Source organism: Nerophis ophidion, linkage group LG22, assembly GCF_033978795.1.
Source record: "Nerophis ophidion isolate RoL-2023_Sa linkage group LG22, RoL_Noph_v1.0, whole genome shotgun sequence".
Taxonomy (NCBI): Eukaryota; Metazoa; Chordata; class Actinopteri; order Syngnathiformes; family Syngnathidae; genus Nerophis; species Nerophis ophidion.
In genome coordinates this window covers 15929792-15951829 of record NC_084632.1, presented here as the reverse complement: position 1 = coordinate 15951829, position 22038 = coordinate 15929792, and the positions used below count along the sequence as shown (strand labels likewise).

At 37.8% G+C, this 22038-nt stretch overlaps 1 protein-coding gene and 1 long non-coding RNA gene across 3 annotated transcripts in view; one reads left to right on the top strand and one right to left on the bottom strand.

Annotated features, from left to right (window-relative positions):
- Window positions 1-9152, top strand: part of LOC133540598 (uncharacterized) — a 48037-nt gene extending 38885 nt beyond the window's left edge. For both annotated transcript variants that reach the window (XR_009803676.1, XR_009803675.1), the window contains one exon: window positions 8608-9152. This is a non-coding gene — a long non-coding RNA (uncharacterized LOC133540598). The remainder of the gene's footprint in view (window positions 1-8607) is intronic.
- Window positions 1-15764, bottom strand: part of gipc3 (GIPC PDZ domain containing family, member 3) — a 40908-nt gene extending 25144 nt beyond the window's left edge. Inside the window, exon 1 of the mRNA XM_061883330.1 lies at window positions 15477-15764. Coding sequence (XP_061739314.1) covers window positions 15477-15764 — 288 coding nt within the window. The remainder of the gene's footprint in view (window positions 1-15476) is intronic.
- Window positions 15765-22038: the final 6274 nt, after the last annotated feature.

Genomic DNA, 22038 nt, shown 5'->3' with positions numbered 1-22038 from the left:
TTCTCAATTTAATACTTAATGGACAGTAAAATAAAAAAAAAATTAAAATTCAACTTTTAAAGGTTTGTAAGCTTTATGTTTTGCGTTAGCAGACAGTTTTTTTTTTTGTTTGATGAATTTTGCCAACCCCTGACCTAAACTAATGAGATGCAACAGAAGAGCCCCATTTAAAATGGCCAGTCTTGATTTATCTTATTTACTTATTTTGTTAAACACATTTTTTTCTTATTTTCATTCGTGTTTTGTTTTCAGTTAATATTAGTTAGTTTTACTTCAGTTTTTAAGTTTTATTTTAAATTTATTTACTTGTAATTATTTCAGTTATTTCAATCTATTCGAGTTACTGGATGATGCTCTGTATAAAAGAACATCTCCAGCAATGCTATATACTGATTGAACAGCAGAGGGCGCCACATTCAAACAAATAGACACTTCAATGTATGACCTTGGTATGAGAGCCTAATGAGGTGAAAACAAGTTCTAAAATAACCATACCTTTAAATGTATATTTGTATATTAGTGCATTACAAATATACAATTCGGTCCCAATTATGCATTTGTCTGATTGCTATTTCAAAAGTCCGTAGAAAGTCAAAGACAGACTTGTTAATGGCTGCTTTCCTAATGCAGTACTTCCAATGGAACATTTTCCCATAGACTCGAGCGTAATCAATAGTTTCTTCCAGTAAAGTTGGATAATTGTACGAGAGGTTATATCGCACCACCATTTCTTCAGCCATAAAGGAAATCGAAGATAACCACAGTCAGCTGTTATCTGACCTGGTGTTCTTCCTCTCTGATATTGTTCGCCGCGATACGAGACTCTGACTACAGTTCAAGGTCTTCTTTGTCATGTCTTTGCACTGGAAAGTCATCTGCTGTTGTTGAGTTCACACGAGAAAAAAGAGAAGCGACTGCTTATCTTTTGACCATCATGAATTCTCACTTCTCTTGGAGGCCTCATAGATGTTCTCATTAATTAGAGTTCGGATGTTGATCCGTCAAGACTGTAATGTACACAGTTAGTTTTTGGTGGGGGTTTTTTCAAGATTTTTGTTGTTTATGGAAGGTATTTTTAAAATATCCAGAAAAGTTTATACTCATCAATTAGTGTAATGGATCTTGTGAAACCTTTGGCTATCGAGACAGCATAATCATGGCTCCTGATAAGAACATGAAGGTTGGCTGTTGAGGAATGCAATTGGTCTAATCTGCAGACGTGTATGTCCTTCAGGTATAATTCTAGATTGGATAATGCTACTGATTGGCATTGTGGATGATTTACTGCTTTGTTGCTGGGCAGATTAAAACATACTGTCCATCTCTGGACAAGCCCACTCGATTGAATTCAGTTGTATTTATATGCGTGAGTGTAGAGTCACTATAATTCACGATACACAATGTAATTTGATTGATTGATTGATTGAAACTTTTATCAGTAGATTGCACGGTACAGTACATATTCCGTACAATTGACCACTAAATGGTAACACTCGAATAAGTTTTTCAACTTAAATCAATTCATGGTTTAATGTGTTCCTTTTGCTTTTGCTTATCAGATCCTTCAGGATTTTGTGATGTTCCAATCGCACCAATTCACGCAAATTCCATCAATGCCCAAAATTAAACAAAAACAACGCCTTAATGACCCACTTCCCCCTACCGTCAATCACACACAGTAAATGCGCGCTCACACACATAAACACACACATACACAGATGAATGCATGACTGAGAACAGAAACGCTATCACAAAAGCCGCCTGCACCAAGATGTTATGTTTGTTTTTGTGTAGACAAACTAGGACAACATCTCTATTCTTCCAGCAGAACGCTCACATTTCCTCAGACCCTCTTCTGGTTCTGGGTAATGGAGTAAACAAAACATCCTCACTTCCCTTTTGACATTGACTTGCGTCGAAAATCTCTCACTCTCTGTCATTTACCAATAAAGATCACTGCGATCAACGCTCAATAGTTACTTGAACAAAAAGCAATGTGCAAGAACCAGACATGCCAAAGTTAATGATTTAACCTGAGCGATTAATCCTACCAAAAATGTTCATGAACATTGTTCAGGTATAAACGCAGATTAAACACGGAAACTATTTTGGATGGTTAACTGAAAGGCGGTGTTCTGTCGAATTTAGCAGCTTCTTTGAAAAAAAAGCAACCGGGTGCGTAACTCGATAGTGGGTTCTATCAAATTACATAACCATGTAAACAAATGCATCTTCAACTTTCGGAACGCCGATTTGGATATGAAACAACTCTGCCACAGTGAAATTGCAATTATTACCTTCTTCAATGAGGTTATGTTTTCGCCAGGTTTCAATCAATCAATGATAGAAACCTGGGTATACTGATTGTAAACAGGATTTGAACTGGAAACATCAATCATGATACACGGGTCTCACCAGTCAAACCACTGTGGACCACATTCTACTATTACAAGTAGAGATGGGTACCATTCAATCAATCAATCAATCAATCAATCAATATTTATTTATATAGCCCTAAATCACAAGTGTCTCAAAGGGCTTCCACAAGCCACAATGACATCCGCGGTTCAAATCCCACATAAGGGCCAGGAAAAACTCACAACCCAGTGGGATGTTAATGTGAATGACTATGAAAAACCTTGGAGAGGACTGCAGATGTATATATATATATATATATATATATATATATATATATATATATATATATATATATATAAATGGGTATTTCTGTCTGTCATTCCCTCGTATATTTTTTTTCCTTTTACGGAAGGTTTTTTGTAGAGAATAAATGATGAAAAGAACACTTAATTGAATGGTTTAATAGAGGAGAAAACACGAAAAAAATTGAAATTAAATTTTGAAAGATAGTTTATCTTCAGTTTCGACTCTTAAAAATTCTAAATTCAACCGAAAAAAATGAATAGAAAAACTAGCTAATTCGAATCTTTTTGAAAAAAAAAAAAAATAATAATGGAACATCACTACTAATTCTTCCTGATTAAGATTAATTTTTAAATTTTGATTACATGTTTTCAATAAGTTAATATCCAATCTGCACTTTGTTATAATATATAACAAATTGGACCAAGCTATATTTCTAACAAAGACAAATCATTATTTATTCCAGATTTTCCTGAACAAAAATTTTAAAAGAAATTCAAAAGACTTTGAAATAAGATTTAAATTTGATTCTACAAATTTTCTGGATTTGCCAGAATTATTTTTTTTAATTTTAATCATTATAAGTTTGATGAAATATTTCACAAATATTCTTCGTTGAAAAAACAGAAGCTAAAATGAAGAATTAAATAAAAAATCATTTATTATTCTTTACAATAAAAAAAATAAATTTACTTGAACATTGATTTAAATTGTCAGGAAGGAATTTAAAAGGTAAAAAGGTGCATATATGTGTTTGAAAATCCTAAAATCATTTTTAAGGTTGTATATTTTCTCTAATATTGTCTTTCTGAAAGTTATAAGAAGCAAAGTAAAAAAAATTAATGAATTTATTTATACAAGTGAAGACCAATTCTTTAAAATATTTTCTTGGATTTTCAAATTCTATTTGAGTTTTGTCTCTCTTAGAATTAAAAAATGTCGAGCAAAGCGAGACCAGCTTGCTAGTAAATTTAAAAAAAAGAAAAAATAGAGGCAGCTCACTGGTAAGTACTGCTATTTGAGCTATTTTTAGAACAGGCCAGCGGACTACTCATCTGGTCCTTACAGGCGACCTGGTGTCCGCGGGCACCGCGTTGCTGACCCCTGGTCTAGCGGAATATTGTGAAAGTCCAGTCCATAGTGGATCTAATATAATAGTGAGAGTCCAGTCCATAGTGGGGCCAACAAAAGACCATTCAGAGCGAAGACGGGTTAACTTTGTCTGTTATTGAGCAACTTAAATACGTATCTAAACGGCAATTTGTAATCTTCCTCACGCTGTATTTGTCAACATGCCTACTGTCCGTTAATTTACATTGTGAACTACCTCATGATGTAATTGTCTACAAAATTAATATTGCTTTTTCAACTGTGATTAAAACGAAAATAGACATGTAGAGCAGTGGTTCTTAACCTTGTTGGAGGTACCGAACCCCACCCGTTTCATATGCGCATTCACCGAACCCTTCTTTAGTGAAAAATAAAAGTTTTTTTTTTTCCAAATTCAAGAAAAACGTATGTTTTTTTATTGGTGCACAAAATGAACCGTGCACGAACATCACCTTGTTCACAGAACAAAACCAACACAGTGCATGATTTCACAACAAATTACACACCTTACACACATTACAATGAATTGGTTAACGTGGACTCCGACCTAACCAAGTTGAAAAACTTATTCGGGTGTTACCATTTAGTGGTCAATTGTACAGAATATGTACTGTACTGTGTAAACTGTACTGTTTCATATAATGTATTCTCTTTCTTTGCAATCTACTAGTAAAAGTTTCAATCAATCAATCAAAAAACCTGCAAATCAGATGAAAAATTAGAGGGAACATTGTTTGGGGGTATCTATAATACTCCGACAGGGAGAAGTTTTTATTTACACGATAATTCGGATGTGTCTATACTTCAGTGGCGGAGGCTCCGCCGAACCCCTGAGGCCGACTCATCGAACCCTTAGGGTTCGATCGAACCCAGGTTAAGAACCACTGATGTAGACGATAAAATGAATGCAATATAATTTAAACTGACTACTTAATTGAGGAGTAACAATGTTTCCATGATGAAGCTGTTTTGGATGGGTATTTTTTTGTTCACGGATAACAGTTGAAATATTTGCGTTTGTCGGTCGGTTGCCAAAATCGATAGAACATTGGCACTGGTTGTTTTACGGTCAGTGATCAGGTCAATGCATACGGGAGTGAGGAGACTCCGACTGGTGGCAAGTTTCACTCCAAAATACACCCTGATACAACTTTTAGCAAGAAAGACATTTAAAAAATGTTTATGGATTACATTATAAAAATATTTTCTGAAAGTTTTTCTAAACAATTAATTTAAATCATTGTAGGCAAGTAATTTACTGTGATTGATCAAAAATTTTAAGTGTGATTAATCTGATTTAAAAAATAATTGTCAGACTCTCAGTTGCAAAGAACACTGAAAACAAACTCATAAAATCCCAAAATGATGTATTGTTATGGGGGAGACATTGCAATTTATGAGCACATTTTTGCAAAAGCTGCTGCTAAATCAAGGGTAGGGAACCAATGGCTCTAGAGTCATATGTGGCTCTTTTAAAGACTGCATCTGGCTCTCGGATAAATCTGAGCTGACATTGCTTAACACGATAAGTAATGAATAATTCCACTTGTAATCACAGTGTTAAAAATAACGTTCAAAATATAAAACATTCTCATGCTTTTTTATGTTCAAGAAGTTGCGTTAATGTTAATAAGTAATTTATTTATTATTGGTTAGTGTGGGGCTTGCCCTCCTGGGGGTTCTTCAGACCACCAAGATCCTATTTTAGGGTTAAATAAATAAATAAATAAATGGGTTGTACTTGTATAGCGCTTTTCTACTTTCAAGGTACTCAAAGCGCTTTGACACTACTTCCACATTTACCCATTCACACACACATTCACACACTGATGGAGGGAGCTGCCATGCAAGGCGCCAACCAGCACCCATCGGGAGCAAGGGTGAAGTGTCTTGCTCAGGACACAACGGACGTGACGAGGTTGGTACTGGGTGGGATTTGAACCAGGGACCCTCGGGTTGCGCACGGCCAAAGACTGCAAAGACAAGATACTTAACGTTCGAACTGGAAAACTTTGATGCCCGCGATATGTTTAAAAAAAGATGGCACAAGAGGAAAAAAAGACTGAGAAAGTTGAGGAAGGCTCATCAAACACGTATTTGGAACATCCCACAGGTGAACAGGCTAATTGGGAACAGGTGGGTGAAATGCTCAGTCATTCACAAACAGGGATGAAGTGAGGGTCACCACTTTGTGAACAAAGGTCTGAGCAAATTGTCGAACAGTTTAATAACAATATTTCTTAACAAGCTATTGCAAGGAATTTAGAGATTTCACGTTCCACGGTACGTAATATCATCAAAAGATTCAGAGAATCTCAAGAAATCACTGAACATAAGCGACCTTCGATCCCTCAGGCGGTACTGCATCAAAGACCGACACCAGTGTGTAAAGGATATCACCACATGGGCTCAGGAACACTTCAGAAAACCACTGTCAGTAACTACAGTTTGTCGCTATAAGTGCAAGTTAAAACTCTACTATGCAAAGCAAAAGCCATTTATCAACAACACCCAGAAACGCTGGGCCTGAGCTCTTCTAAAATGGACTGAAGCAAAGTGGAAATGTGTTTTGTGGTCTGACGAGTCCACATTTCAAATTGTTTTTGGAAACTGTGGACGTTGTGTCCTCCGGAACAAAGAGGAAAAGAATCACTCAGATTATTATAGGCACAAAGTTCAAAAGCCATCATCTGTGATGGTATGGGGGTGTATGACTGCCCAAGACATGGGTAACTTACACATCTGTGAAGGCACCATTAATGCTGAAAGGTACATACAGGTTTTGGAGCAACATATGTTGCCATCCAAGCAGTATTATCATGGACGCCCCTGCTTATTTCAGCAAGACAATGCCAAGCTATGTGTTACAACAGCGTGGCTTCAATGTAAAAGAGTGCGGGTACTGGACTGGCCTGCCTGTAGTCCAGACCATGCCAGGGTTTATTGACAATAAAAAAACAAAAAATGTGGTGATAAAAAAATAGACCAAATCACTGTAGTATCGACTTTATACGACTCTTGTACTTGGTATCGTTACAGTCGATGTTTGTATAGATCCACCTATGGTATTTGTTTACATTAAGGAGCGCCAGCTTGCTGTCAGCGGTTAGCTATTGTATTTTCCTACAGTGTGTTGTAAAGCATATTTAGCTATTCCTCATCTTGCAAGGATGATGCTTGTAAGGAACTTTGTTTATTTGTCGCCATGGCAGCGTGTAATAGTGATTTATAAGTAGCTAAAACATTACTGACTGTGGATGGACGTTAGCCGCTAGACAGCCAACGGCTAACTCGCTAATGGCTAACCAGAGCAAGAGCTAAGCACCTCTTGCGGAGTGTCAATGGCTTCAACGTTATCGTTCCTTGGCCAAAATGCATCTATTCTCCCTTTTCTATCTCCACACTGTTTCTGCTTGTAAGTGCGTGTGCCTTGTCTAATATGCGCATCTGCTCGTTTTAGCAGCAATCTTACGACATGACGACGATGTGCTGTGATGTCCCAAAAAAACAACAACTGTATTTTTCAGAAGCAACGAAATACCTTTTTTAATTCATTCGTACTGCGGTTCTTTATCAGTACGGATATATTGTACAATCCTACTGGGAACCAATTGTCCTGATGGGACGTTTGTTGCTGGATACAAGATGGACTCTAGACAGAAATGGAGGGTCGTGTGCCTTGCAATTCTTTCAGTCGAGGACATTGAAGACATCTAAAGTCGTGGTCAAAAGTTTACATACACCTGTGAAGGACATAATGTCATGGCCGTCCCGAGTCTCCAACGATCTCCACAACTCCCAATTCCCTGTGATAGAGTGACTGGAGCACACACTTGTCTGTCACAAAAAAACATTCATGAAGTTTGTCAGAAAACCAACAAATTTAGCTGAAATGCACCAATTTTATCAAGAGGAGTGGTCAAAAATTGAACCAGAAGCTTGTGGATGGCAACCAAAAGCGCCTTATTGCAGTGAAACTTGCCAAGGGACATGTAACCAAATATTAACATTGCTGTATGTATACTTTTGATCAAGCACATTTGGTCACATTTTCAGTAGACCCATAATTAATTCATAAAAGAACCAAACTTCATGAATATTTTTAGTGACTAAAAAGTATGTGCTCCAATCACTATCACAAAAAATAAGAGTTGCAGAAACCACCGGAAACTCAAAACAGCCACGGCATCATGTTCTCCACAAGTGCATTTCAACCTTTGACTATGACTGTATATATTCGGAATAATGATAACAGGACTTCTGCTGATTGGAGTATGCTTTGCCCTGGTGTACTGTTACTGTTACAATATTGTTTTATTTAAATTTTTCTCAATAATTTGGCCAAGGAATATTTTCTCTCAGTTGCTTTCTAGCAATTGTCTTTTTCTCTTTCGTCCTCACTCGTGCTCTGGCTCCAGTCCCAACCCTGTCTCTCCTCCTGGCTGCTGCTTATAACAGAGCGACAGGTGATTTGATAAAAAGGCCCAGGTGGGCCTTCTACGTACCTGTCGCTGATTTCGAGGCCGGTCCTGGCAACATCACGCTTTGCTGCAGGCCCGCAGGCCATGCATCCTCGACAGTTAACTTCAGAATAACAATATTACTACAAAGAATAAGAGACCTACTATACTCTGGAAATGTTGGTCTTACTTAAAAATGCACACGTTTAGTTGTGTTCAGTGTTAAAAAAAATATTATATGGCTCTTAGGGAAATACATTTTAAAATATTTGGCTTCTTGGCTCTCTCAGACAAAAAGGTTCCCGACCCCTGTGCTAAATCAAGCATTTTAGCCTGCTAGAATCACAATAAAAACATATTATGTATGTCTTTCTAGGGAGCGGACAGACAAATTCTGCAAATTTGTCTGATGAAAAATGGCTGACCAGCCTGATATTTGCTGGACGTCCACCTCATAGAGCTTATGGTTCAAATCATTTGCTGGTAAGTTTGAATAGCACAATCACGTTCAAGGCAAAAATATTGCATTATGGGAAGTGCATGACCTTATTTATAAGTCAATGCATGAAACTAATGTAGAAGAGTTTCCGGCTTATCACGCGTTACTTAACACAGTATTTTTGTTTGAGAGCTCTTGTGGAACTCCTCTATCATTACCATCATTGTACACCCCTGCAAACTTTAACCTCGCACACTTTTTTGCTAACGGCAGACATTTTTATGCAGCGCTTGCTTTAGTTTTTGTAACATTAGGTTATAGTCAATAAGTGTACAGTACATATGTTTTATTTAACAATAAATAACAGTTATTGTGTTCTGAGTAGTGTTGTAACAATATCAATATTTTGGTACCGGTACTGAAATTATTTTGAGACGTTTCAGTACTTTTTTAAATAAAGGAAACCACAAAAAAATTGCATTATTGGCTTTATTTTAACAAAAAATCATTGGGTACATTAAACATGTTTCTTATTGCAGTTAAGTCCTTAAATAAAATGGTGAACATACAAGACAACTTGTCTTAATAGTAAGTAAACAAACAAAGGCTCATAATTAGTCTGCTCACATGTGCAGTACCATATTGTATCATTTAGCATTCTATTATTTTGTCAACATTATTAAGGACAAATGGTAGAAAACGAATGAATAATTTACTTGTTCATTTACTGTTAATATTTGCTTACTTTCTCTCTCAACATGTTCTATCTACACTCCTGTTAAAATGTAATAATCACTTATTCTTCTGTTGTTTGATACTTTACATTAGTTTCTGATGATACCACATATTTGTGTATCAATCTGATACCAACTAAGTAGTTACAGGATCATACATTGGTCATATTCAAAGTCCTCATGTGTCCAGGGAAATGTTTCTTGAGTTTATAAACATAATGTACATTTTTTTTTAAACGAAAGAAGATGTTGTGATGCCAAAAATGATCGACATAATCATAGTAGTATCGGTGTCAGTCTTGCCCCTCACAGTTAGTCTATGTTTGAGTTTTTCCCTCTGTATGTGTCTTTGTTTCCTCTGTGTGTGTGTAGTGTTTCCTGTCAGCGCTCTTATTTTGTCTGTTTCCTGTGTTTCTCCCTGGGCGCTGTTTCCCCTTAGCTGTGGCTGATTGGCACCTGGTCACACCTGGTGTCAATCAGCCCGATCCTATTTGTACCTGTTTTGTTCCTCCAATCAGTGCTGGATTATTGTCACGTATTGCATGTCGCTCCTGTCGTGTCGTACGTGTCGTGTCTTTGCAGCGTAGCGGTAAGCTATATTTGTTAGATGTTTGTAGCCTACTTTTTTTTTCCCCTGCTTCCAGTTAGTTTTCATATTACAAGTACAACTTCTGTTTTCCTGCTCGCTCCCCGCTAGCTTCCACGCTAGGCCTATTTTTGTTTTTGCTAGCTTCCATGCTAAGTTCCTTTTGTTTTCTAGCTCCTATGCTAGCTCTCTTAGTTGGTTATCCGCCTCGTGCGCGCTTTTTGTTGTACCCCTTTGGTCAGTTCTTGTTTTAGTATTTATATTAAATCATGTTTTCTCATTCAATGCCTGCCTCTTTCTCTGCATCTTGGGATTCGTCACAAACTAACTGTGACAATCGGCTAGATACGTGCCTGTACTTGATATCATTACAGTGGATGTCAGGTATAGATCCACCAATGGCGTTTGTTTACATTTTGATGCCGGTGAGCTACGGTGTGTAGTGAAACATGTTTAGCTATTCCTCATCGTGAAGGGATGATACTTGTAAGAAACTTACTTTATTTGACGCCATGGAGGCGAGGAGTAGAGATTTCGAAGTCGATAAAACACTGCCGACGGCGGATGGACGTTAGCCCCTAGCTAGCTATCCCTTCATCCATCCATTTTCGGAGTGGCGGGGGGTGCTGGAGCCTATCTCAGCTGTATTCGGGCAGAAGGCAGTGTACACCCTGGACAAGTCGCCATCTCATCACAGGGCCAAAACAGGTAGACAGACATCATTCACACTCTAACCATGTCTTAAAGCAGGGGTGTCAAACTCAACTACAGAGTGGGCCAAAATTTTAAATGGAACAAAGCCGCGGGCCAAGGTTGAACAAATTAACCTTTTAATAGGGACCCAAACAATTTTTGCATTAAATATTGAACAAGCAAGGCTTATATAACTTTCGTGACATGCAAAATCCAGTTTGAAATAATAATAATAATAATAATAATAAAAAAATATAAATGGCATATCAAATAAAATTTAAATAAAAATGTAATGCCTTTTTTTCTATTTGCAATCTTCTGAGGTAAATTTAAAAATGTTTCCACAGGCTAATAGTAAATTTGAAAATAAAATAACAATAATGAATGAACCAAACATTCAAGCCTTGAAGTAGCAAGAGAAAATGCAGGAATAAAACGTTAAATATTGGTCAGTTTGCTGGAAGTTTACCGGAAGAGTTAGTGCTGCAAAGGATTCTGGGTATTTGTTCTGTTGTGTTACGGTGCGGATGTTCACCTGCAATGTGTCTGTCATTCGTGTTTAATGTGGCTAAAGTTATTTATACAGCCACCCTCATTGTGACCTGTATGGCTGTTGACCAAGTATGCGTTGCATTGACTTGTGTGTGTGTGTGTGTGTGTGTGTGTGTGTGTGTGTGTGTGTGTGTGTGTGTAAAAGCCACAAATATTATGTATCACGCTGTTAGTATGGAGGAAAAGCGGACGTGATGACAGGTTGTAGAGGACGCTAAAGGCAGTGCCTGAAATATAGTTGTCCAGGTGGAAATCGGTAGAAATTCGGGAGAATGGTTGCCCCGGGAGATTTTCGGGAGGCGCACTAAACTTGGGGAGTCTACCGGGAAAATTAGGAGGGTTGGCAAGTATGAGTATTAGCGGTGAATGCGGTGTTACAGCGGCACTGACGCTGTATAACACCGGCGGGCCAGCTCTAATGCTAAGTTGTTATTGCCTCAAAGGCCAAATTAAATTACACGACGGGTCAGATTTTGCCCGCGGGCCAGAGTTTGACACCAATGTCTTAAAGCATTTCTTCCAGAAGGCGTTTCAGTGTTATAGCTTTTAAGGCAAAATACGTTCGTTCTCCCTTTTCTGTCTACACACTGTCTCTGCTTGTAAGTATTCCGTGATTGTGTGCGACCGAACATGCTCCTCTGCTCGTAAACCAACAATGTCACGAGTGACTTCGACGCCGGCGTGGGGTGGTCCGGAACCGTTACGTTTCAGAGGCAGTATAATACCAAAAATTATTCATTAGTATCGCGGTACTATACTGTATACCGTACAACCCTAGTCCTGAGTAAAGATGAGTACCAATTTCAGTACTTTTGTACCAAATTTGTTCAGGACTAGCAAGTATTGATTCATGAAAAATCAAACTACCATATTTTGATACCTTTGTTGCACGTGACTATGCACCAACTTAAGCATTTGGCGTGCAAACAGGTGAATTAGTAGGTGGCCATTTTTTTATGCCAATAAAGCAAGCATGCCTGACATAAAGTGCTCAAAATCAAGGCTTTGGATGTGTGAATGTGAGTGTGAATGAAAATGGATGGAAACCATATACATGCTACTAATTAGCATTAGCAATTTTACGTGGCATTTTCCATATTTCCAAAATTGTTGTTATAACTACAACAAACAGCTGGTACGAACTGTACGTTAACTACTACTTCCTGACTATGAAAACACACCAAAGACAAACTGGGAACAAAAATGCATCCTTGCCATGAATTCGTAGTATATAATTTCAAAAATGAAAATCCTATCTTCAGTTTTGCAGCAACATTCTGAAACTTTACTTCCAACGTATCGGCCATCTTTATAGCTCTGTTGCCTATACATTGCACTGCATGCAAAGTGGAGATAGGATTTATGTCTCTTTGAAGGGGGGTCAGATCTTTATTGATTGATTGATTGATTGATTGATTGATTGATTGATTGATTAATTGAAACTTTTATTCGTATATTGCCCAGTACAGTACATATTCCGTACAATTGACCACGAAATGGTAACACCCGAATAAGTTTTTCAACTTGTTTACGTCGGGGTCCACGTTAATCAATTCATGAGGAGCCATTCCTTTCAAAGAGCCGTTCAAAAGACTGGTTTATTATTGTAGTTCTTTTTTTATTTTTAACAATCACTGGTAGCAGTTATGATATAAGATATCGATACAAATAATTTAAATGTAAACCACTGGTACTGGATTTGTGGGGTTTATTCTGAAACGTTAAATATATTTCAATTTTTGTTGTGTTTTTATTGTAAATATTCCATTAAAAGGTGCCATATCCCCATGCTTTGATAGTGACTATCATAGCACTACTTATAATTTTCTGTAACTTATAAAAACTTAGTAGCACATGTGCATTTTTACAACAAAAAAAACACACAAATAAGGGAACAGAAAATGTATATATGTATTTTATTATTTGTTGTGTTTTACTTTTGTAGCTGTATGTAGAAATAGTTCCTCTGAAATGTCAGCTCATTGTACCATGAATTGATTAACGTGGACCCCAATTTAAACAAGTTGAAAAACTTATTCGGGTGTTACCATTTAGTGATCAATTGTACGGAATATGTACCGTACTGTGCAATCTACTAATAAAAGTATCAATTAATCAATTAATCATCTCTGTGATCTTTTATTGTCTTTCAAGTCCTTGTCTTCTTTAATGTCTGCACCTTTTTTCATACCAAGATGGTGCCGCAAATGGCTGTCACGGTATTTCGCTCCCTTTTCGTTGATGTGTTTTTTCTTGTTTTTTGGATTTAAAAAAAAGAGCACAGAATCACGTCACATTCCTAGTGTGTTACACACTTGGCTAAAGAAGATGATTCTTATTCAGAGAGCTGTTCAAAAGGCTTGATCCGTTCAATAATGTCACATCTGTAATGCAGTCTACTATATCAGTGGTTTTCAACCTTTTTTCAGTGATGTAGCCCCCTGTGAATATTTTTTTTAATTCAAGTACCCCCTAATCAGGGCAAAGCATTTTTAGTTGAAAAAAGAGATAAAGAAGTAAAATACAGCACTATGTCATCAGTTTCTGATTTACTAAATTGTATAACTGCTCATTGCTTATTTATAGTGGTCTTTCTTGAACTATTTGGAAAAAAAGATATAAAAATAACTAAAAACTTGTTGTAAAGTAAACAAGTTATTCCATTATAAATAAAGATTTCTACACATAAAAGTAATCATCAACTTAAAGTGCCCTCTTTGGGGATTGTAATAGAGATCCATCTGGATTCATGAACTTAATTCTAAACATTTCTTCGCAAAAAAAGAAATGTTTAACATCAATATTTATGGAACATGTCCACAAATCTAGCTGTCAACACTGAATATTGCACTGTTGCATTTTTTTTCACAGTTTATGAACTTACATTCATATTTTGTGGAAGTATTATTCAATAAATGTATTTATAAAGGATTTTTGAAGTGTTGTTATTTTTAGAATATTTAAAAAAAAATCTCACGTACCCCTAGGGGTACGCGTACCCCCATTTGAGAACCACTGTACTATATAATACTTGCAAATGAGACTGAGAAGTGTAAGAAAACAAGATATAACAAATGGACATCACAGCTATTATTATCAGCTCACTGTTAGATGTTACATAAAAAAAACTCAATATTACAAAATATACATAAATATTTTTTTGTTTATTTCCACATAAAAGTAGCAAAAAGTGGTACCGTTGAGTACTGGTATCGTACAAATGTGAAAGGTAAGTAAGTAGGGATGTAACGATACAAAAATGTCATGTTTAATGTGACCAAAATGATCACGGTTGTAAATATTATCACTCTTGTTGAATGTTGTTAAAAAGTACTTATACACACACTGTCATATTTTAACCAATTTTAATTTTTAAAACTTAAATGTTTCTTGTACTCATGTAAGCATTTAAGCTCGCAAGCAATTTGCACGTCAGCAAGCCAGCTACCGAGGATGTCGTTGTGGTTTGTGTTGTGGTTTGTGCAGCCCTTTGAGACACTAGTGATTTATGGCTATATAAATAATCATTGATTGATTGATTGATTAATAGCAAGCGATCAGCAGGCCATCGAGCTTCTCTAAGAAATGGGCACTAAGTTCTTTAACGTGTGGTAATCAGTTACAATCGTTCGATGGTTGACATTTTAAACGGTAATACTAACCATTGAGAATGTCACCGTGTTTATCATTGTATCGGTAATTGTTACATCCTGCGTCCTGAGTTTCAAACCTTGAAGATGACGCATGTGAAGGTAATTGTGGAAACTGACCCACCTGCAGGTGTCGGAATGTTCTAAAACAGTGGTTCTTAACCTCGTTGGGGGTACTGAACCCCACCAGTTTCATACGCACATTCACCAAACCCTTCTTTAGTGAAAAAAAAATCATACATTTTCAAATACAAGACAAAGTTATATGTTTTTTTGTACTGGTGCACAAAATGATCCATGCATGACCATCACCTTGTTAAAAGAAACAAAACCAACACAGTGCATGAATTCACAACAAATTAGACACCTGAAAATCAGTGTGACTTCTGCTGTTGCCGTATCCATAATGCGCCGATAGGGAGAAGTTTTTATTTACACTATGAGTCAACCGAACCCCTGAGGCCGGCTCACCGAAACCCTAGGGTTCGATCGAACCCAGGTTAAGAACCATTGTTCTAAAAGAAAGCCCTTGAATTTAGTTTGAATGAAATATAGTAACAATACAGGTTGCATACATAACCAGTCCAGTACCTCCGAGGGAGAGATGTTGAAAACCTCAGCAATCTTGGCGTACAGCTCCTTGACATTAGTGAACCCATGGATTCGGCCTGTCGGGCTTCCGTGCGCCAGTTGAGTGTGGAAAACCAGCCTCGGCCGTGGGTATTCCGGCGGTCCCGTTGGCGGCGGCGAAGAGGGAGGGAGCGGCGGGGCCGTGGGCTCCATAGACCCCTGACTTGGGCTCTGGGCCTTGTTACCCTCCATGGCCTCTGCCCCTGCTGCCTTGGAGTCCTGCGGGCTCATAGCCTCCCTGTTCTGCATCTGCGCACTCCTCAGGGAGCCCTGATGGTGCAACTGCTCTGGCATAAAGATTAAAAATACACTGACCTCCCCCCTTATTTAGTTGCCCGACCGCCCAAAGCTTCGGGGAGAAGAGCGCGGATGAATTAGTGATGATAGTTGGTAACACGAACGTCCGTGTAGAAACCCGACGCCCTGCGAGTTGCCGTTTGTATGTGTCACATCTGCACCTGAGAGAACACAAACACATTCAATTTAAACGTTTTTTTTAACAAACATTCTCCAATCAGCCTGCAGCTGGAGTGTGTAAAATGCAAGAATCGTGTATTAATGATGCGACTACGGCTGCAAAATTGGAAACAATCGCCCCAGAACAGGAAGTAAGCTGATATCTTTGCTCAGAGGGTACAGGTGCCTTCTCTGTTGCTGGGGTGAATCCTTGGCCACCAACTGGCCATGACATTACCTTTCTGCCTTTAAAAATAATAATAATAATTATAATTGAACTCAGTTTTTCTCAAAAAGTCGCATAGCATGTGACCCCGGGGTACGTATATCATACGTCAAACCCTGCTTCAAAAACTGTGCACTTTTTGGGGAATTTTGCAGTTAAGATCCCCTTTTAAGACGAGAACACATTTTTATGTTTTCATTAGAGATGTCCGATAATGAATTTTTTGCCGCTATCCAATATTCCGATATTGTACAACTCTTAATTAGAATAGAATAAAAATATAATAGAATGGACTTTATTGTCATTATATTTGCATATAACAAGATTTAAGACTCCAATTTAAGGTGCGGTAGTGGGAACAAATATGGGGTGAAATAAATAACACAAGAGGTAGTAATAAGGGAATAAAACTAACAATTGAAATAAACAGACTACTATCCACTAAAAATAATAAGCAATCCTGTACAATATGCGAAACACTATAGAAATACAAAACACTGTACAATGTACAGAACAAGACAAGAGTACCGAAGTAATAAATAACAATCAGTGTCGGACGTATTGCACTCGACGGGTAGTATCGCACAGTAATTACCGATTCCGACATCAACCAAACCGGTATACACAGTCGTGGAATTAACACATTATTATGCCCAATTTTGTTGTTATGCTCCGCTGGATGAATTAAACAAGGTTTTCCAAAAATAAATCAACTCAAGTTATGGAAAAAAAAATGCCAACACGGCACTGCCATATTTATTATTGAAGTCACCAAATGCATTATTTTCTTAACATGCCTCAAATAAATAGCTTGGAATTTGGGACATGCTCTCCCTGAGCGAGCAAGAGGATGTTGAGGTAGGCGGGGTTCGGTGTGGCGGGGTTAAGGTAGGGGGGGCAGGGAGGTTTAGTGGATAGCTGGGGGTGTATATTGTAGCTTCCTGGAAGAGTTAGTGCTGCAAGGGTTTCTGGGTGTTTGTTCTGTTGTGTTATGGTGCGGCTGTTCTCCCGAAATGTGTTTGTCATTCTTGTTTGGTGTGGGTTCACAATGTGGCGCATATTCGTAACAGTGTGGAAGTTGTTTACACTGCCACCCTCAGTGTGACCTGTATGGCTGTTGACCAAGTATGCTTGCATTCACCTGTGTGTGTGGAAAGCCGTAGATATTATGTGATTTAGCCGGCACACAAAGGCTTATTGGCATTCTGTACTTCCCCCTATGTCCGTGTACACAGTCATAAATTTTACTTTTTCAAACCGATACCAATAATTTTGAAACGGATACCGATAATTTCCGATATTACATTTTAAAGCATTTATCGGTCGATAATATTGGACTGCCGATATTATCGGACATCTCTAGTTTTTATGCATTCTACCTTGTAAATAAACACTAGCAAAAAGTCCCTAGAAAAGTCAGCTAACAATGGAGCTAACGGCATTCGCTCAATTCCGCCTGTGTAGCGCTCTAAAAAACATCCAAAAACCTCCAACATTTTATATAATGTAGTAACAGTGTGTAGTATGTAGTAAAAAGTATGTAGTAAGTCATATTTATAATAACATGTAATATCTACATATGTTACTCATTTCCAGCCTACGCATTAATTTCCCTTCAACAACATGCGGTTTTACAGTTGCGCTACCGCTGTATAGACAACAAAGACTACTTTGGGACACTTGATTCGATTAGATTAGATTAGATTAGATTAGATTAGATTAGATAGTACTTTATTTATTCCGTCAGGAGAGTTCCTTCATGACCTAAAACCTTATTTTTGAGCCTGAGTATAAGGAGGATGAAGTACAGTACACATATTAGAAGCTGTGGGATTAACAGAGCACCATTGCAAAGTGCTGAACAATCCAATCCAATCCAATCCACTTTATTTATATAGCACATTTAAACAACAATAACGTTTCCAAAGCGCTGCACAGCCATGTTAAAAACAATTGTAAAAAATATATATATATATTAAAAATATATATATATTATGCTCCACCAATGACTGAATAAAAACAAAAAATAAATGAATATAAAACCAATAAAAACAATATAAAAACAAATATGATTAAAAACTATTTTAAAGGGTAAACTCAATTAAAACAGTAAAATAGAAATCAAAGTGTATAAAAAACACAGAGGACAACAGAGGACAGAGGACCACACAACTCACGTAGTGTTAAAAGCCAAAGAATAAAAGTGGGTCTTAAGAGCGGCAGAGTGTTCCAGAGCTTAGAACAAGAAACATAAACAACGAACAAATTAAACTAAATCAGTTACTGTACAATGTCTACTCTCACTGCGATGCCGACTGATGGGATGTTTCTATCTTTCCCGTTAAGATGAAAATTAATCTTAATCCTCACAAAGTTATAAAAATGCCGCGAACAAGCGCTAATTTTGTGTCTTTTTCGCTATTCACCTTCTATGCCACATCAATATGGAATGCACTCCCAACAGGTGTAAAAGCAAATGCATCTCTACCTTCCTTCAAAACCACACTAAAAGACCACCTCCAGGCAGCTACAACCCTGGACTAACATGCTCCCCCCACCACATCCCACCTCCCCAGATTGTAATTAATTAAATGTAAATAATCAAATGTATATACTTGTTCTTATGCTTTCTGAGCTCACTATGTTCACTGCTCGCTGTACATATCCTACGAAGTCAGACCTACACGGTTTCAATGGCCATTTCTCAGATGATATTATTGTTGATGACTGAAGTGCTGATATCAACCAAACCCTCAATGCATATACTCTGATGACTAACTTGTGTAATGACTGTATTATGCTGATAGTATATATTTATACCATGAATTGATTAACGTAGACCCTGACTTAAACAAGTTGAAAAACTTATTCGGGTGTTACCATTTAGTGGTCAATTGTACGGAATATGTACTGTACTGTCCAATCTACTACTAAATGGTCTAAGTTGAACGTCAAAGTTGACCAACTTCTCGATTTATGGCAACAACCTTGTACTATCCAGATGACAGTCAGAATACATAGTCAAGAATGAACTTTCACCAACTCAGAAGCCATGCAGCAGCTCACCGGCTCAACATATCAATAGAGCAGCGCGATTTAGTTAGCGCTCTGATATCACGACGCCACTAGAAGTAGTTGGTCTGTGTTAGCGGTTATAATAATATCGCTAATACTTTGTTGATAAGATACGACATGTAAATTGGACGTTTCTTAAGAGGGCTTTTAGGGCGGAATAGTGTACTTGTCGTGTTTTACGACTTACGATTGCATATAAAAAGAAAAACGTGTTCTGTCTTGATGGGCTTTTTTTTTTTTAAGTGCCGTTCCCCTTTAAAATAGATAAATGTCTCATACACAGTTTTTGCTTTCTAGCTGCGTATCGAGCTGCAACTATCGGTTATTTTAGTAATGGCGTAATCCAGGGGTAGGGAACCTATGGCTCTAGAGCCATATGTGGCTCTTTTGATGACTGCATCTGGCTCTCCGATAAATCTGAGCTGACATTGCTTAACACGATAAGTAATGAATAATTCCACTTGTAATCACAGTGTTAAAAATAACGTTCAAAATATAAAACATTCTCATGCATTTTTAATCCATCCGTCCGTTTTCTACCGCACCTGTTCAAGAAGTTGCGTTAATGGTAAGAAGTTATTTATTTATTATTGATTAGAGTGGGGCTTGCCCCACCAAGCACTGACATGAGAGCCTGTTTCAGGGTTACAATATTGTTTTATTTTTCAATAAGTCTCTCAGTTGCTTTCCAGCAATTGTCTTTTTCTCTTTCGTTCTCGCTCACGCTCTGGCTCCAGCCCCAACCCCGTCCCTCCTCCTAGCTGCTGCTTATAACAGAGCGACAGGTGATTAGATAACAAGGCCCAGGTGGGCCATCTACGCACCTGTCGCTGATTTCGAGGCCGGTCGTGGCACACCCGCTTCGCTGCAGGCCCGCAGGCCACACCTCCTCCACAGTTAGCTTCTGAATAACAATGTTATTACAAAGAATAACAAATGTTGGTCTTACTTAAAAACACACACGTTTAGTTGTGTTGAGTGTTGAAAAAAATATTATATGGCTCTTACGGAAATACATTTTAAAATATTTGGATTCTTGGTTCTCTCAGCCAAACTGGTTCCCGACCCCTGGCGTAATCTAACGATTGTTTTGTACGATTGTACGAGTGATCAGATAAAACACACTTAATAGCTTCAATGATTATTCTAGGGAAAATAGTTCAAATAAACAAATATATTTTTCGCACTTCTTTCTTATAAATGCACACCGTCAACATTTAAATTGCACTTTTAACATGTGTACGTTGATCCGAAATAAATAAATAAATAAAAATGTCAGCTGTTCGGGTTCTTTTCAAAACATCCTCGTATAAAACTGTTACGAAACGTGTATTGTAGGTTGTGTAAGCACCAACCAGCAGTTGGTGTTGACACGTTGAAGAGTCATGTATTGTGACATATGTGAGTCGTCATGGAGACGGAGCCAGCTGACGAGATGCATTCTGCTTCAAATTGATCCGTTTGTGTTAAACAATTCCAACTAGCACGTTGCATCATACCGTGAGAAAAATGTCCATAGACTCGTCAGGGTAATTTGCAGGGGAATCCACTGTTCCCTCCCTATTATTATTATGTAATGTTTCACAACACAGCCACATAATTGTATCCTTGATAATTCTTCATGGAAGAAACACTTAGAGGGTGAGAAATTGTTTGGAACAAACGACATGATTCATAGTTATTCCTGTACCAGCGTTTTTATCAGCCATAGTTTCTACTTTGGCTCATACACCACCTCTCCATCAAGTCGCAGAGCTGGAACTAAACACTGCAAACATTTGCTTTCATGCCCCAAGCAGCAAAAAGTGAATAAATTGACAAGAATTCTTTCATTTTGGGGCCTCAGCAACAATCCCACAGCGACCCGAAATGTTGAAAAGAGAAGATAAATGATTTGATACACATCTTCATTCCGATTCTCTTTGTCCAAATGTTTGCCAATATTGTGCTAAAAATCCTCATGGAGATGTTGCAAAACAACATTTAACAGAATTTGAATTTTAGATTCCTACAACCTATAACCTTTGTTTTAGTATTTCTCTCAACATGAAAAAAACATATATTTTTTTCAAAAAGTTGGCAAAGTGTCCACTAGGGTGGGCAACATGCTTTAGCGCAGGGGCGCTCACACTTTTTCTGCAGGTGAGCTACTTTTCAATTGACCAAGTCGAGGAGATCTACCTCATTCCTATTTATAATTTATATTTATTTATTTATGAAAGAGACATTTTTGTTAACAAGTTAATGGTGTTTAATGATAATACAAGCATGTTTAACACACATAGATTCCTTTCTTTCATGAAGACAAGAATATAAGTTGGTGTATTTGATTCTGATGACTTGCATTGATTGGAATCAGACAGTGGTGCTGATAACGTCCGCATTTTCAAATGGAGGAAAAAAAAAAGTCCTCCTTTCTGTCCATCCATCCATCCATTTTCTACCGCTTATTCCCTTTTGGGGTCGCGGGGGGCGCTGGTGCCTATTTCAGCTACAATCGGGCGGAAGGCAGGGTACACCCTGGACAAATCGCCACCTCATCGCAGGGCCAACACAGATAGACAGACAACATTCACACTCACATTCACACACTAGGCCCAATTTAGTGTTGCCAATCAACCTATCCCCAGGTGCATGTCTTTGGAAGTGGGAGGAAGCTGGAGTACCTGGAGGGAACCCACGCATTCACGGGGAGAACATGCAAACTCCACACAGAAAGATCCCGAGCCTGGGATTGAACCCAAGACTGCAGGACCTTCGTATTGT